The following is a 15,952-nucleotide window of genomic DNA, read 5'->3' as shown; positions in this document are numbered from 1 at the left end:
GCAGTGATAGGACCGTATATAGTGCACAGCCCCCTGCAGTCATCTTACTATTAACCACTATATCCAGCAGTGATAGCACCGTATATAGTACACAGCCCCCTGCAGTCATCTTACTATTAACCACTATATCCAGCAGTGATAGCACCGTATATAGTACACAGCCCCCTGCAGCCATCTTACTATTAACCACTATATCCAGCAGTGATAGCACCGTATATAGTACACAGCCCCCTGCAGTCATCTTACTATTAACCCCTATATCCAGCAGTGATAGGACCGTATATAGTACACAGCCCCCTGCAGTCATCTTACTATTAACCACTATATCCAGCAGTGATAGGACCGTATATAGTACACAGCCCCCTGCAGTCTTCTTACTATTAACCACTATATCCAGCAGTGATAGGACCGTATATAGTGCACAGCCCCCCTGCAGTCATCTTACTATTAACCACTATATCCAGCAGTGATAGCACCGTATATAGTACACAGCCCCCCTGCAGCCATCTTACTATTAACCACTATATCCAGCAGTGATAGGACCGTATATAGTACACAGCCCCCTGCAGTCATCTTACTATTAACCACTATATCCAGCAGTGATAGCACCGTATATAGTACACAGCCCCCTGCAGCCATCTTACTATTAACCACTATATCCAGCAGTGATAGGACCGTATATAGTGCACAGCCCCCCTGCAGCCATCTTACTATTAACCACTATATCCAGCAGTGATAGGACCGTATATAGTACGCAGCCCCCCTGCAGTCATCTTACTATTAACCACTATATCCAGCAGTGATAAGACCGTATATAGTACACAGCCCCCTGCAGCCATCTTACTATTAACCACTATATCCAGCAGTGATAGCACCGTATATAGTACACAGCCCCCTGCAGTCATCTTACTATTAACCACTATATCCAGCAGTGATAGCACCGTATATAGTACACAGCCCCCTGCAGTCATCTTACTATTAACCACTATATCCAGCAGTGATAGCACCGTATATAGTACACAGCCCCCCTGCAGTCATCTTACTATTAACCACTATATCCAGCAGTGATAGGACCGTATATAGTACACAGCCCCCTGCAGCCATCTTACTATTAACCACTATATCCAGCAGTGATAGCACCGTATATAGTACACAGCCCCCTGCAGTCATCTTACTATTAACCACTATATCCAGCAGTGATAGCACCGTATATAGTACACAGCCCCCCTGCAGTCATCTTACTATTAACCACTATATCCAGCAGTGATAGGACCGTATATAGTACACAGCCCCCTGCAGCCATCTTACTATTAACCACTATATCCAGCAGTGATAGCACCGTATATAGTACACAGCCCCCTGCAGTCATCTTACTATTAACCACTATATCCAGCAGTGATAGCACCGTATATAGTACACAGCCCCCTGCAGTCATCTTACTATTAACCACTATATCCAGCAGTGATAGCACCGTATATAGTGCACAGCCCCCTGCAGTCATCTTACTATTAACCACTATATCCAGCAGTGATAGTACCGTATATAGTACACAGCCCCCCTGCAGTCATCTTACTATTAACCACTATATCCACCAGTGATAGGACCGTATATAGTACGCAGCCCCCTGCAGCCATCTTACTATTAACCACTATATCCAGCAGTGATAGCACCGTATATAGTACACAGCCCCCTGCAGTCATCTTACTATTAACCACTATATCCAGCAGTGATAGCACCGTATATAGTACACAGCCCCCTGCAGTCATCTTACTATTAACCCCTATATCCAGCAGTGATAGCACCGTATATAGTACACAGCCCCCCTGCAGTCATCTTACTATTAACCACTATATCCACCAGTGATAGGACCGTATATAGTACACAGCCCCCTGCAGCCATCTTACTATTAACCACTATATCCAGCAGTGATAGCACCGTATATAGTACACAGCCCCCTGCAGTCATCTTACTATTAACCACTATATCCAGCAGTGATAGCACCGTATATAGTACACAGCCCCCTGCAGTCATCTTACTATTAACCCCTATATCCAGCAGTGATAGCACCGTATATAGTACACAGCCCCCCTGCAGTCATCTTACTATTAACCACTATATCCACCAGTGATAGGACCGTATATAGTACACAGCCCCCTGCAGCCATCTTACTATTAACCCCTATATCCAGCAGTGATAGGACCGTATATAGTACACAGCCCCCTGCAGTCATCTTACTATTAACCCCTATATCCAGCAGTGATAGCACCGTATATAGTACACAGCCCCCCTGCAGTCATCTTACTATTAACCACTATATCCAGCAGTGATAGCACCGTATATAGTACACAGCCCCCTGCAGTCATCTTACTATTAACCACTATATCCAGCAGTGATAGCACCGTATATAGTACACAGCCCCCCTGCAGCCATCTTACTATTAACCACTATATCCAGCAGTGATAGGACCGTATATAGTACACAGCCCCCTGCAGCCATCTTACTATTAACCACTATATCCAGCAGTGATAGGACCGTATATAGTACACAGCCCCCTGCAGCCATCTTACTATTAACCACTATATCCAGCAGTGATAGGACCGTATATAGTACACAGCCCCCTGCAGCCATCTTACTATTAACCACTATATCCAGCAGTGATAGCACCGTATATAGTACACAGCCCCCTGCAGTCATCTTACTATTAACCACTATATCCAGCAGTGATAGGACCGTATATAGTACACAGCCCCCCTGCAGCCATCTTACTATTAACCACTATATCCAGCAGTGATAGGACCGTATATAGTACACAGCCCCCTGCAGTCATCTTACTATTAACCCCTATATCCAGCAGTGATAGCACCGTATATAGTACACAGCCCCCTGCAGTCATCTTACTATTAACCACTATATCCAGCAGTGATAGCACCGTATATAGTACACAGCCCCCTGCAGTCATCTTACTATTAACCCCTATATCCAGCAGTGATAGCACCGTATATAGTGCGCAGCCCCCTGCAGTCTTCTTACCATATGCCCAGTTGTTTCCTCTTCCTCTCTGTCCCACAATGATATTGCCATCCCTGAAGTATCTGAATGTAAACACAGACATTAATCACAGGCTGGAGAATGGGGCTGAGATTTACTGATGATTCCTGGGGAGGGGCGCTGCAATATGGAGGCATTGATATATGATCAGTAAATCGCTCATCATAAGGGAATTTTGCCCCTTATGGGGTTGTCCTGATAAAGGTCCTCGGAGGCGATAGAGGGGGAGACCGCATGCTGGACAGATGGCCATGTACGAGATGACTTCTTCCCTCGGCAATAAGAGTTAATCATGGCTGCTGAGTGATTGGCTGCAGCGGTGATGCATGCTATCAATGTGTGGTCACCGCTACAGCCAAACCACAGAGACCATCAGAGAGTGGACGGGGAAGGCAGTACCCTGGATATCCCACACGTGTGCTAGCATTTGGGGTCCTCTTTGATGAAAGTGGGAAACCCCTTTAAATATGATCTGTCTTTAACCCCCTTAATACAATGATCAGCATGATTTGTCAGGTACAGATTCTGCATCCATGCGATCACCTGTTGGGGCCGGGCTGAAACTGCGGAAATTAGTGAGGACACCTATCCCTATAGTTTAACCCTTCAGATGCTGCAGCCAATGGCGACTACAGCATCTGGTGGGTTAGAGAGAAGGAGGGAGCCCAGCGGCTACTTCATGGGGCTGCATCTGACAGTGCAACGGTCAGGCATAATACACTGCAATACAAGGGGTATTGGGACCATTTATTTTAAAACTAAAAAAAAAAGGGGGGAAAAAAAAAAACAACGCAAAGAATAAAAAAAAAATGCAAATTATAACAAAAAACAATGATTGCAACAAATAAAAAAAACAGAATAAAAAAAATCAAAGAATGCAAAGAGTAAAAAAAAAAACAGAGTGCAAAGTATAAAAACCCCCATAAAGAATGCAAATTATAACGAAAAACACGTCCATAAGCGGCCGCTGAACACAGTAATAAAAAAACTAAATAGCTGCGTCTTTTAAGAACTAGCATGACCATTGCAATAATCTACACACCCAGCGGCAGCTCGCCGGCGATCAGACGCGGAGGACGGTCACTTACCCCCTCTTCACCTGCTGGCGGAGTTTCCGGATGACTTTAGGTTCGGTGTCCACACAGATGGAATTAATGAGTCCATCGCGGGAGAAATATGGATACCTGCGCGAGATGGGAACGCAGCGCCGCTCAGGTCATCCATATTGTTACATGTGATAACTGACAGCCCCCCTTGTTCAGAACCTGAAGACCCCCTTCTCCCAAGATTCAGCTGGTACCATTGTGAGGGGGGTCGCGGCCATTCTACCCCCATAAAGGGGATTTACAGACATGTTGTGGCGGCCATCTTACCGGTCAGCGTCGGTGACATTGCTGCTGAGGATTTGCCACCACTCCTGTCCAATTTGGTTGCCGCATTGTCCAACCTGGAGCCAGATCAGCGACATTTCTGGATGGAAGAAACGGCAAAACGGAGAAATTACCGCAGATATTGGGGTGAACGGATAAAAATGTGGCGCAGTTTTCTGTAGCTCCATGACGAATGCGGAGCGGCTCAGGAGCAGAGTTATAGAGCCGGCACCAGCAGCGAGGACAGCGGGAGCGTGTCATGCGGGCGTGTGATGCGCCATTATATATGACCGCACACTGAATGCCGTTATTATGGCATTTTTTCACCATTTTACCACATTTGGAGTTTTTTCCGTCACTAAAATGGACGGTGCTGTTCAAAATTACAACTCGGACTGTAAGTAAACAATCGTCATACAGGGAAGGGAGAAAAAAAACATGGCCCCTGGAAAAAAGACGAAAGAACAAAAACTAAACTCGTCTGTGTTATTATCACTCAGAAAACCACACACAATAGGAAGATTTTATTCATCAGTTTCCCATAGCAACCGATCATATTCCCATCAATGGCGTCTGTAACTGCTGTTGCTTTGTATAAATAAAGTTTACCGAAAGAAAAAAAAAATTGGAGTCCATGGCAACCAATCAGAACAGCCCTTACATGTTCTACCCTACAACGAGAACATGAAAGCTGGATTCTGATTGGTCGCTGCTTGCAAGCCTTTTAGTTTCATTCATTGTATAAATAAAGTTTGTAGAAATTGTCCGCGACCAATCACAACGATTCTTATGTTTTCCAACTGGCAGCAGGAACATATAAGCTGGCGTCTGATTGGTTGCCATGGGTAACTAGTCCGGCGATTGACGGCAGCGGTGCCTGTGTGAGGCCCGGTGTGCGCCGCTATGTGCGCGGTGGCGGGGCTCCGGGAGTCGCGGTCTCACCTGTGTGCGGGGCCGGGTCCTGTGCTCATCGCTGGGGCTGCTGCTATCTCCTCCCCTCCCCGTGTTACAGTTGTCACTGGAGGAAGTGGATGAGTTTGCGCCATTTCCGCTCCGTGTTCTGGGGGGAGGAGGAGCCGAACAGCCGGAGGCCGCAGAGCCGCGATCCTGCCGGGAAACCCTGCACCTTCCTCCGGCCTACGACTGCTAACTTGTCCGCGGCCCTGCTCGCTCCGGAGCGAGCTGCGGCCTGTAATCAGCGCGCAGCCCGGGACACTCGCCAACAGGCGGCCTTCCTTGTAAGCGGGAGCCGGGGACGTAAAGGAGTGCGAGGCCGGAGGGACAGAGCGGCATCATGGCCTGAGACCCGGGAGACGGAGGACGGAGCCGCCATTGTCCATCCACTGTGCACCCCAACATCTCTGCAGCAAGAGGAGCTCTACTGAAGCCTGCACCCCAGGTCTGTGCACCCCAACATCTCTGCAGCAAGAGGAGCTCTACTGAAGCCTGCACCCCAGGTCTGTGCACCCCCTAATCACAGGTGGGAGAGAACCTTGCTGAAGGCTGCACCCCGACATCTCAGCAAGAGGAGCACTGCTGAAGCCTGCACCCCAGGTCTGTGCACCCCCTAATCACAGGTGGGAGAGAACCTTGCTGAAGGCTGCACCCCAGGTCTGTGCACCCCGACATCTCAGCAAGAGGAGCACTGCTGAAGCCTGCACCCCAGGCCTGTGCACCCCGACATCTCTGCAGCAAGAGGAGCTCTACTGAAGCCTGCACCCCAGGTCTGTGCACCCCCTAATCACAGGTGGGAGAGAACCCTGCTGAAGGCTGCACCCCAGGTCTGTGCACCCCGACATCTCAGCAAGAGGAGCACTGCTGAAGCCTGCACCCCAGGCCTGTGCACCCCGACATCTCTGCAGCAAGAGGGAGCTCTGATGAAGGCTATACACCAGGTCTGTGCACCCCCAAATCACACTTGGAAGCCCTAGTGAAATCTGCACCCCACATTTGTGCATCCCAAATATTTTCACCCCAAAGTAAACACCTCCTGAAGAGGTGAGCCCTGCTAAAGCGTTTACACCCCAAATCTCTGCACCCCCAAATCAGTGACTGATGAGACATGTGCCCATCTGAAAAGTCTGCACCACAGGACTGTACATCCCAAAGTCACTAGAGCCGTGCTGAAGAGTCTGCACCCCCAAATCTGCATCCCAAAATCACTTGTGAAGGAGGGAATCTCTGCAGGAGTCTGCACCTCAAATCTATGCACCCCTAAGTCACTACTGACTGATGGAAGGCTGCACCCTGAAATCAATGATGGAAGCAAGTGACGACCTATTATAGGAGTGGAGCCCTGCTGTATCTGGAGCTTCTGCACCCCAATATCTTCACTGAGTGCAGTCCTGTGCCCCGTCTTGAGGCTTTCTCTGTGCACCCCGATATTTGTCATTGACGAGGCTTTTCTGCGCCCTCTGGAAGCTGTTGGACCCCTTTTCTAGCAGTGTGAGCATTTCTTGTCTGAGGATTTCTGTGGCATCTGGAGAGAATTCCTTGTTCGTTTTCTGGAGCTGCTGGACCCCAATATCATTGGATCTTCTTATTTGGAGTTTTTTGAGTTCTTTTCTGTCTGCACCCCAATTTTTCATATCTTCTCCTTCTGGGTCCCTTTTTCGAGGGGGTGCCCGGGGATTGCACCCATCTGAAGGCATCTCCCTTCCTGCACCCCGTCTCTCTAGAGTCGCTCCGCCACCTCTCCGTAGGCTGGATGCCTTGCTCCACCGCTGACAATGGGGGATTTCTATGATCCAGAACACCCGACTGAGTAAGTATACCTCACTTGTCTGTCACAGCTGCCCCCCACAATGCCCGCAGCCTGCCCCTCCGTATCACCCCGCGAGCCACCTCTGGGGGCTCACAATGTCATATGGAAAGAGGGCGCACTCGTGCGATGGGGTATATAATGAGCATAAACCTGGGGAAGGGTGGGGTGTTTTTGTATGGGGTGAGTAGCTTTGACCTCCTCCTTTTAACTGGAATGGGTTTCGCCTCCATGCTGCACTGCGCTTCATCTCGGCTCTATTCCCAGGTATTCCTCATCTAATATGCACTACAACTCCCAGCATGTCCTGCCAGCCTACTGGGACTTGTAGTGCTCCACAGAAGCTTGTGTCGTCAGCGTCTCCTGATGGAAATGTACGGATATAAGAAGTGGCCACGATCAGCTGTAATATCTGTAGAAGGCTATGTGCGCACTCAGCGTTTTTTTTTCGCGCCGTTTTTAGGGTGTGTTTTTGGGCTCAAAACTGCATGACTTTTCTTCCCCAGCAAAGTCTGACTTTTCATTTTTGCTGTACACACACAACTTTTTTTTTTTTTTTTGCTGCGTTTTTGAGTTAAAAAAAAAATGGACATGTCAATTCTTTTCTGCGTTTTACTGTGGTTTTTTTTTACCCATGCAATGCACTGGAAAAACGCAGCAAAACGCGGTAAAAACGCAGTGTTTTTTGCAGCCAATAACGCACAAAAAAGCAGCGTAAAAAAAAAAGCCATGTGCACACAGCCTAAGAAGTGTGCGCTTCATTCCATGGAAATGTTACAATGCGTCCTATACGGGTCTCTCCTCTAGTTACTCAGTGACTGATGAGCTGGGCACAGCCCGCAGTGTTATGTGGTGACCCCCGGACTCCGTACACAAGGTGCAGCTCCAATGTGATCAGCAGCAGATTCCAGGGGTCATCCATCCATGTATCCGGGCCCCCTGGGGGGAGGGGAGTAGTTGTCAAAGGTCAGGCTAGATAAGGGTTAATATAGGAGATATACCCCTCCCCCACTAAAATATAGACAGGACTTGAAATCAGGACCTAGATTACTGAGAATAATCACCTTTATGAATGCGGAGCACGGTATAATGCATGGTCTCGTCGAGCCCCTCCCCCCATCTATGACATACACGTAGGCGGGGAGGTCCTGGGACCCCAGTTGTCAGGCCTTTCAGAGAATTTTCCCTTTGGGGATTTTTGGTTGCCACCTAGGGGAGGTCTTTGACTCCAGTCTCTGAAGACATCACCCCCCTCCCTGCAGCCTTCCTCTGACATAATGGGGCTGAATGTGTGAAAGCGGATATGTGCTGGGGCTGCATGTGCTCGGGGTGTGTGTAAATATGGGGTCCCCCACCCCGGTCTCCCCGTACATGCATGGGGCTGACACTGATCTAGTAAGGATGTCACCGCCTCTTTGGTGCACACGGCTCCAGCATTGTGGATAGGGTTTGGTGAGAATCCACAGAGGAAATGCTGTGGAATTGAAACCGGCGGCCGGTCAGTCGATGCTGTGGATCTTCATTGCAGTGTTTAGCTTTTTCATTCTGTGTATACCAGGGGCAGTGCAGAGCAGAATTTGCACCAGCGTTAGTTCCCTGTGGTCGTTAAATTGTGCCACTCTCCGCTGTATATGGGGGCGTCAGTGCGGAGATGTATGGGGGGGGCGCGTCAGTGCGGAGATGTATGGGGGGGGGCGCGTCAGTGCGGAGATGTATGGGGGGGGCGCGTCAGTGCGGAGATGTATGGGGGGGTCGTCAGTGCGGAGATGTATGGGGGGGGCGCGTCAGTGCGGAGATGTATGGGGGGGGGCGCGTCAGTGCGGAGATGTATGGGGGGGGGCGCGTCAGTGCGGAGATGTATGGGGGGGGGCGCGTCAGTGCGGAGATGTATGGGGGGGGGCGTCAGTGCGGAGATGTATGGGGGGGGGGCGTCAGTGCGTGCGGAGATGTATGGGGGGGCGTCAGTGCGTGCGGAGATGTATGGGGGGGGCGCGTCAGTGCGTGCGGACATGTATGGGGGGGGCATCAGTGCGGAGATGTATGGGGGGGGCGCGTCAGTGCGGAGATGTATGGGGGGGGCGCGTCAGTGCGGAGATGTATGGGGGGGGCGCGTCAGTGCGGAGATGTATGGGGGGGGCGCGTCAGTGCGGAGATGTATGGGGGGGCGCGTCAGTGCGGAGATGTATGGGGGGGCGCGTCAGTGCGGAGATGTATGGGGGGGGCGCGCGTCAGTGCGGAGATGTATGGGGGGGGCGCGCGTCAGTGCGGAGATGTATGGGGGGGGGCGCGCGTCAGTGCGGAGATGTATGGGGGGGGCGCGCGTCAGTGCGGAGATGTATGGGGGGGGCGCGCGTCAGTGCGGAGATGTATGAGGGGGCGTGTCAGTGCGTGCGGAGATGTATGAGGGGGGCGTGTCAGTGCGTGCGGAGATGTATGAGGGGGGCGTGTCAGTGCGTGCGGAGATGTAGGGGGGGGGCGTCAGTGCGTGTGGAGATGTAGGGGGGGGGCGTCAGTGCGTGTGGAGATGTAGGGGGGGCGTCAGTGCGTGTGGAGATGTAGGGGGGGCGTCAGTGCGTGTGGAGATGTAGGGGGGGCGTCAGTGCGTGCGGAGATGTGGGGGGGGGGTCAGTGCGTGCGGAGATGTGGGGGGGGGGTCAGTGCGTGCGGAGATGTGGGGGGGGGGGGGTCAGTGCGTGCGGAGATGGTGGGGGGGGGCGTCAGTGCGTGCGGAGATGGGGGGGGGGGGGTTGTCGGTGCGGAGATGGGTGTAGGAATGTTGCTCTATGGACCCTCTGACTGCCGGTGCCGGGCCAATCTCCTGTACATTCAGTTCTCGGGTTCTCCAGCATCACTGGTTTCCACATCAGCGAGTGTCCGCCCTGACGTGTGCCCAGTGGCATGAGCGGTGCACGTGTCCTGGCGATGATCAGCGCCTCCGGACGTGGACGTGGACTGCAATCGCTTTGTGGTTGTGTAGTGAACAGTTTGACTTTATAGAGAATGTCTTAAGAATGAGGTGTTATTCAGCCGTGCGCTGCGTCTAGTGTGTATAGGGCCACGTCCATCCACGTGGACAGTCACGTGGCCTCCTCCTGTGGGCTCCTACATTATAGTAGATTTTTGCAGGAGACCGTGCCAAAGATGAGACTAATGAGTGGAGGAACATAAAAAAATCAACTTTTTTTTTTTTTTCTCCTCTACAATGCCGGAGCACATCATACTCTTGTGTTTGATTTTCTCACTGCTTTCATGACCTCTGCTTGCTGTCAGTGGATGTGGAATATTCTCCTCCTGGAGAAGCTGATACTGGTCACTGCTGAGTGTTTGCAGCACAGATCTGTGACCTGATTCCCTGTGTGTATTCATCTGGACTCCAGAGCATTAAAGGGCTATTCCAGTAAGAGCACGTTATCCCCTGACAGCCGCAAACAGGTGGCCGGAGTCCTGTGCATGGCTGGCTGTGGAGAGGGCTGTGCGCCGTTCCCTTTCCTGTCATTAGTGCATGGTAAGGTGGTCCTCATGGGATAGGTGATAACTTGGTGACTGCAGTGCCCACCCTGACTGGAGCGGAGGCCGAGCATACGCACCTCCAATCCTTTGTCTATGGGACTGCTGTAGATGGCTGCGCATGCTCAGCTGCTGCTCTATTTATGTGCACTGCAGAGCCCGTTCTTATCGTCGACCTCCCTAAAGGCCCTGTGCGCACTAGAAAAAGGAGAATTCTGCAGCCTCTGAAAGATTACCGCATTCGCGGTAAAAAAAAAAAACGCAGCAAATAGCACCCGAAAACTGCATGCAGATTTACCGTGGTATTGCTGCGATTTTTCCGCAGGTTGTTCCCTGCGTTTTTTTTACCATTATCTATGGCAAAAACTGCAGGTACCTGCAGAAAAGAAGTGACTGCTCATTAATTCCGCAGCAAAACCCACAGGGACAAAGAAAAAGCAGTGTGCACACATCATTTTTTAGTCCCCATAGGTTTTGCTGGGGAAGGACTGCAGAAAGGTTATAAGCATTTTCTGCTGCATTCCTTCAGCGAAATCCACGGCAATCCGCGGTAAAATCCGCAGCGTGCGCACAGGGCCTTAAGCCTTTCTTCTTTTTTTTTTTTTTTTTTTTTGCCCCCTTGAGGTCTTAAAGGGAACCTGTCACCAGTTTTTTCCCCTATAAGCTGCGGCCACCACCAGTGGGCTCTTCTATACAGGATTCTAACATTCTAACATGCTGTGTATAAGAGCGCGGGCCGCTGTGTAGAGCATAAAAAACACTTTATACTCGCCTAAACTGCTAGCTGCGGTGGATGTGACTCAGGTGGGCGTCTTCGTCCTCCGGTGCCGTCTCTTTCGGCCATCTTTTGTCCTCTTTCTGAAGCCTGGGTGCATGTCGCGTCTACGTCATACACACTCGCCGGTCCTGTGCAGGCGCACTACAATTTTTTGATCTGCCCTGAGCAGGACCTCCGTGCCGGCGAGTGTGGATGACATCGGACGCACAATGCACGGCTGCTTCAGAAGGACGACAGACTGCGAAAAAGATGGTCGAAAGAGGCGGCACTGGCAGCGGAGGACAAAGACGCCCATCTGAGCCACATCCACCGCAGAGACCGGTTTAGGTGAGTGTTATAAAGTGTTTTTATGCTCTACACAGCGGCCTGGTGTCTTGTATACCACATTCTAACATGCTGTATATAAGAGCCCGGTGGTGGCCGCAGCTTATAGGGCAAAAAACTGGTGACAGGTTCCCTTTTAAACATTGCTGGATCCCGGAGGAGGTGGCAATAGAGGAGTATACTAACACACACTACATATACACAGGTTTAGAAGGAAAAAGCTTCATGGGTGGGTTATTGCCCACCTCTAACAGTGAGTAATGTACACCCCGCTAGGATTCAGCTCCGCTCGTCGGTTCCAGTGGTTGGCGGGAGATGCGGTTTATGTGGGCGCCTTCACGTGCCGCTGCTCCGTAGAATCTGTTCGAAGAAGTGTCTGAGGCTCCGGTCGGCGTGTGACCGCCAATTTATGCATCAAAGATATCTCATGACGGCCCCTGGAACTGGCAAGTGCAGCTGAATCTTTACACTGTGCACGTTACAGACTGGTAATACTTCCCTCGGGGGCGGACGGCTCCTTTTAATATTGGTAGAGACTGCAGCATGTGATCTGGGAGTCATCCGCTTTCCTATGAATGGGTCACTTCATCTCACCGGAATAAAACCTTGTGTAGACTGTTGTATGGTATCCCCCTCTTAGCAGCAAGAAGTTAGCCGTAACACTAGCGTGCCACATAGCAGCCACAGCTCTGCCGCCCCCTATAAGCCAGCGTCCCACATAGCGGTCACAGCTCTGCCGCCCCTATAAGCCAGCGTCCCACATAGCGGTCACAGCTCTGCCGCCCCTATAAGCCAGCGCCCCACATGGCGGTCACAGCTCTGCCGCCCCTATAAGCCAGCGTCCCACATAGCGGTCACAGCTCTGCCGCCCCTATAAGCCAGCGCCCCACATGGCGGTCACAGCTCTGCCGCCCCTATAAGCCAGCGTCCCACATAGCGGTCACAGCTCTGCTGCCCCTATAAGCCAGCGTCCCACATAGCGGTCACAGCTCTGCCGCCCCTATAAGCCAGCGCCCCACATAGCGGTCACAGCTCTGCCGCCCCTATAAGCCAGCGCCCCACATGGCGGTCACAGCTCTGCCGCCCCTATTAGTCCGCACCGTCAGAAGCCATGACTATCGCCACAATCCGTGCTATCTATCGGGCATCTCTTCTGTGCAGACAGTGCCACGTCGGACCTTTACCCATAGGACCAGCGCTGGAATCACATGACCAAATCTCACTGCACTTTCTGGAGTAAAACTCAGGAGTGATCACAAAAAATGGAAATCCTTCCTCTGTCTCCAGCATGACCGGGCGAGGACGAGTCTTCTGTCTATACCTGCAAACAAAGCATCTATTCCATTACAGCAAGCGGAGCAAGACGAGGCGAGAAACCGAATTACAAGGGCCTTGCCACCATTGATTGCAGTGACTTAGGTTCATTTTCAGCAAATTGACCCCCGATGGCAGTAAATGAGGTCAGTCCCAGATCCCACCCTCAGCGCTGACCGCCACAATGAAGAGAGACCCCTGAGATCCGGTTACAGCGACCGGCAGCACGACATGACCACTGAACAGTAAACCGGTCAGCGGTCATCCGCCTGTTTACACAGACAGACCAAAGTAGACGATGTGCACCGAGCGATCTATTCCAGAGTTGATCAGATCGCTCGCTGCACGCAGGCGGCCATTATTATCAAAGTGTGACTCCTGTTTACACTGGATGATGCTCCACTGAGGGCGACGATATTTTATACTGCACAAAAGATCGTTTCACCCAACGAACGAGCGTTTTCTTCCTTCATCAGGTGATCAGCAGCCGGTTTAGATGACAAGATAGTCATGAATCATTTTCAGCAACACTCGTGCACAATTATTTTGCAGTATACCATATTTTTCGTTTTATAAGACGCAACCCAAATTTAGAAGGAAAAAAAAAAAATGCGGATTAAGTCTTATAATTCGGTGGTGTCTTACCGGGGAGTCGCAACGGTGGTGGAGCAGGCTCGGAGGAGACGGGCGGTGCTGGAGTAGGGCAATGATGCTGTCGATGCAGTGGGTGTCCCAGATGCTCTCTGCGGATGGCGGCGCTGAGAGGCTCTGCTGTGCTGCCGGCGGTGATACGGGCTGCCATCCTGAATATCAGCGGTGCGGGCTTCAAAGAAATGGCGCCACCTTCGGGCACCATTTTCCTAAGTCCGCTGCTGGGAGATCAGTGGGCCAGAGGCGGCGTGTGCGCACATGAGGTCTTGAGCCGAGAACTCAATCTGTGCACGCGCTGACTCTGGCCGCCATTATTTGAAGCTCACACTGCCGACATTCAGGACGGCAGCCCCTGCCTCACTGCCCACAGCAGAGCTGACAGCGCAGCGCCCGCGGTACAGCAGAGCTGACAGCGCAGCGCCCGCGGTACAGCAGAGCTGACAGCGCAGCGCCCGCGGTACAGCAGAGCTGACAGCGCACCGCCTGCGGCACAGCAGAGCTCACAGTGCGTCGCCCCTGCCTCCTGTGAGTCCTCTCCTGCACCCCTTGGTAAGCTATAGTCTGCTTATAAAACCCACCCCTCATTTTCCTCCCAAATTTTTGGGAGGAAAAGTGTCTTATAATCCAAAAAATACAGTAATTGCCCCTTTGGGTACAGGTGTTTTCTGCACTGTGAACAGCGGGGTGATATATAAAATCACTAACTGTGATGGGCGGACGTGCTCGGGGCCGGGGAGCAGTGTGTCCCCCCCCCCCCCCCCCCAGCAGTCACGGGCGCACACTGTGAGGACTGGGTCGGGTTTATTCACACAAAAGGCGATTTCTGCAGAACTGCGACCCATCTTGCTCTCTCGGCTTCAGGGGCCAGCGATGAGGTCGGGGGGCTTTATCCGGGTACCTATGATTAGTGGCTTTCTGGCCTGTTCTCCGGACTCGTTGCCCTCCGACCCCCGGACCCGCTCTCTGCTGCTGGGCTCGCTTCGACCCTCGGACGCTGTGTTACATGTTTGGCATTCCTGAGCAGCGGGCAGCGAGGCTTTTAATGGCTTGTGCCTCCAGCCACCGCTCCAGGTTCTCACAAGACTGGTCCAACAACCGGAGCGCGGGGTCATGCACTGGATGCAACAAGATAGATGTCCATAGCGGATCACATCACAGCAGCGGCAAACGTGGTGACCGGCCGGGAGCGCAGTGCTGCATTATATTGTGGAGATACTGGGTGGCCTGCACGTGGCGCCTCCACGGGGAGCGAAGTGTTAAACACCTGATATATGAGAGAGGTTACAGGTCGTGTATTATGGGGGTTGTGGTCCTGTAGGTTCGGCAGAGACCCCCCCCCCCCCCCCCCCAGCTTCTTGTGACCTCGGATGACCTCTTGGTCACAGTCATTTATTGTACTGACCTGGCCCTGATGTCGGGGAGACCCCAGGATCATTACAGTATGAATGTGGGGGGAGGGATAAAGCCCAAATGCCCCCCCCCCCCTCTACACGGGCATAGAGGCTGCTCGCACTTATTGTGCAGGTGGTAAATGGCGCATAGAACGTTTTTCATGTATCCTGAAGAGCATGAACGTCCCCCGGCTTATGCTTACTATAGAGAAAGAGCTAAAGGGGCCACGGTGACCACCATAGACCATATAGTCAGCACATCTGTATATTAGATCTGAGGAAGGAGCGGCCATGACTGATTCAGGGAGCGGTGTCTGGCAGGGACTTTGCCCACTCTGAGCCCCGCGTAGAGACCGGCCTGCTCGGCGGAGGCCCGCGTAGAGACCGGCCTGCTCGGCGGAGGCCCGCGTAGAGACCGGCCTGCTCGGCGGAGGCCCGCGTAGAGACCGGCCTGCTCGGCGGAGGCCCGCGTAGAGACCGGCCTGCTCGGCGGAGGCCCGCGTAGAGACCGGCTTGCTCGGCGGAGGCCTGTGCACCGGGATGGGGCAGAGTGGCTGCAGCAATATCCGTCCATGGCACGGCGGCGTTCACGGTATAGCGCAGTGACCGGTCGCCCTGCGGGGCGCTGCACACCCGTTATCACAGTTTTTTGCACGTTTACGCTCTGTACCTTGCGGCTCGTATTCTTAATGTGTGTGTATTTGTCTTTCAGGGCAGAAAAAGATGATGAGAGCGAGCAGGAGGATTCGCAGAGGCCTCCTGACCAACAGTAAATGCACTTGTTTGTGACTATACATATATGTGACTA

The 15,952-nt window shown here is 52.2% G+C and overlaps 2 protein-coding genes across 3 annotated transcripts in view; one reads left to right on the top strand and one right to left on the bottom strand.

Annotated features, from left to right (window-relative positions):
* The window catches only part of LOC142243691 (tubulin delta chain-like), a 40,022-nt gene extending 34,572 nt beyond the window's left edge, over positions 1-5,450 (bottom strand). Inside the window, exons 1-4 of the mRNA XM_075315850.1 lie at positions 5,361-5,450; positions 4,422-4,518; positions 4,137-4,232; positions 3,031-3,092 (exon numbers count right to left, since the gene is read on the bottom strand). Coding sequence (XP_075171965.1) covers positions 3,031-3,092; positions 4,137-4,232; positions 4,422-4,516 — 253 coding nt within the window. The 5' untranslated portion in view covers positions 4,517-4,518; positions 5,361-5,450. The remainder of the gene's footprint in view (positions 1-3,030; positions 3,093-4,136; positions 4,233-4,421; positions 4,519-5,360) is intronic.
* The window catches only part of SETD2 (SET domain containing 2, histone lysine methyltransferase), a 76,791-nt gene continuing 66,264 nt past the window's right edge, over positions 5,426-15,952 (top strand). The window contains exons 1-2 of one of the 2 annotated variants that reach the window (XM_075315844.1): positions 5,426-7,182; positions 15,857-15,913. In XM_075315844.1, coding sequence (XP_075171959.1) covers positions 7,148-7,182; positions 15,857-15,913 — 92 coding nt within the window. In that variant the 5' untranslated portion in view covers positions 5,426-7,147. The remainder of the gene's footprint in view (positions 7,183-15,856; positions 15,914-15,952) is intronic. The other variant, XM_075315845.1, reaches the window with a different exon arrangement.

The sequence above is a fragment of the Anomaloglossus baeobatrachus genome, chromosome 6, assembly GCF_048569485.1.
Source record: "Anomaloglossus baeobatrachus isolate aAnoBae1 chromosome 6, aAnoBae1.hap1, whole genome shotgun sequence".
NCBI classification, from domain to species: Eukaryota; Metazoa; Chordata; class Amphibia; order Anura; family Aromobatidae; genus Anomaloglossus; species Anomaloglossus baeobatrachus.
Note: the sequence above shows the minus strand (reverse complement) of the source record. Positions and strands in the feature narration are given on the sequence as shown.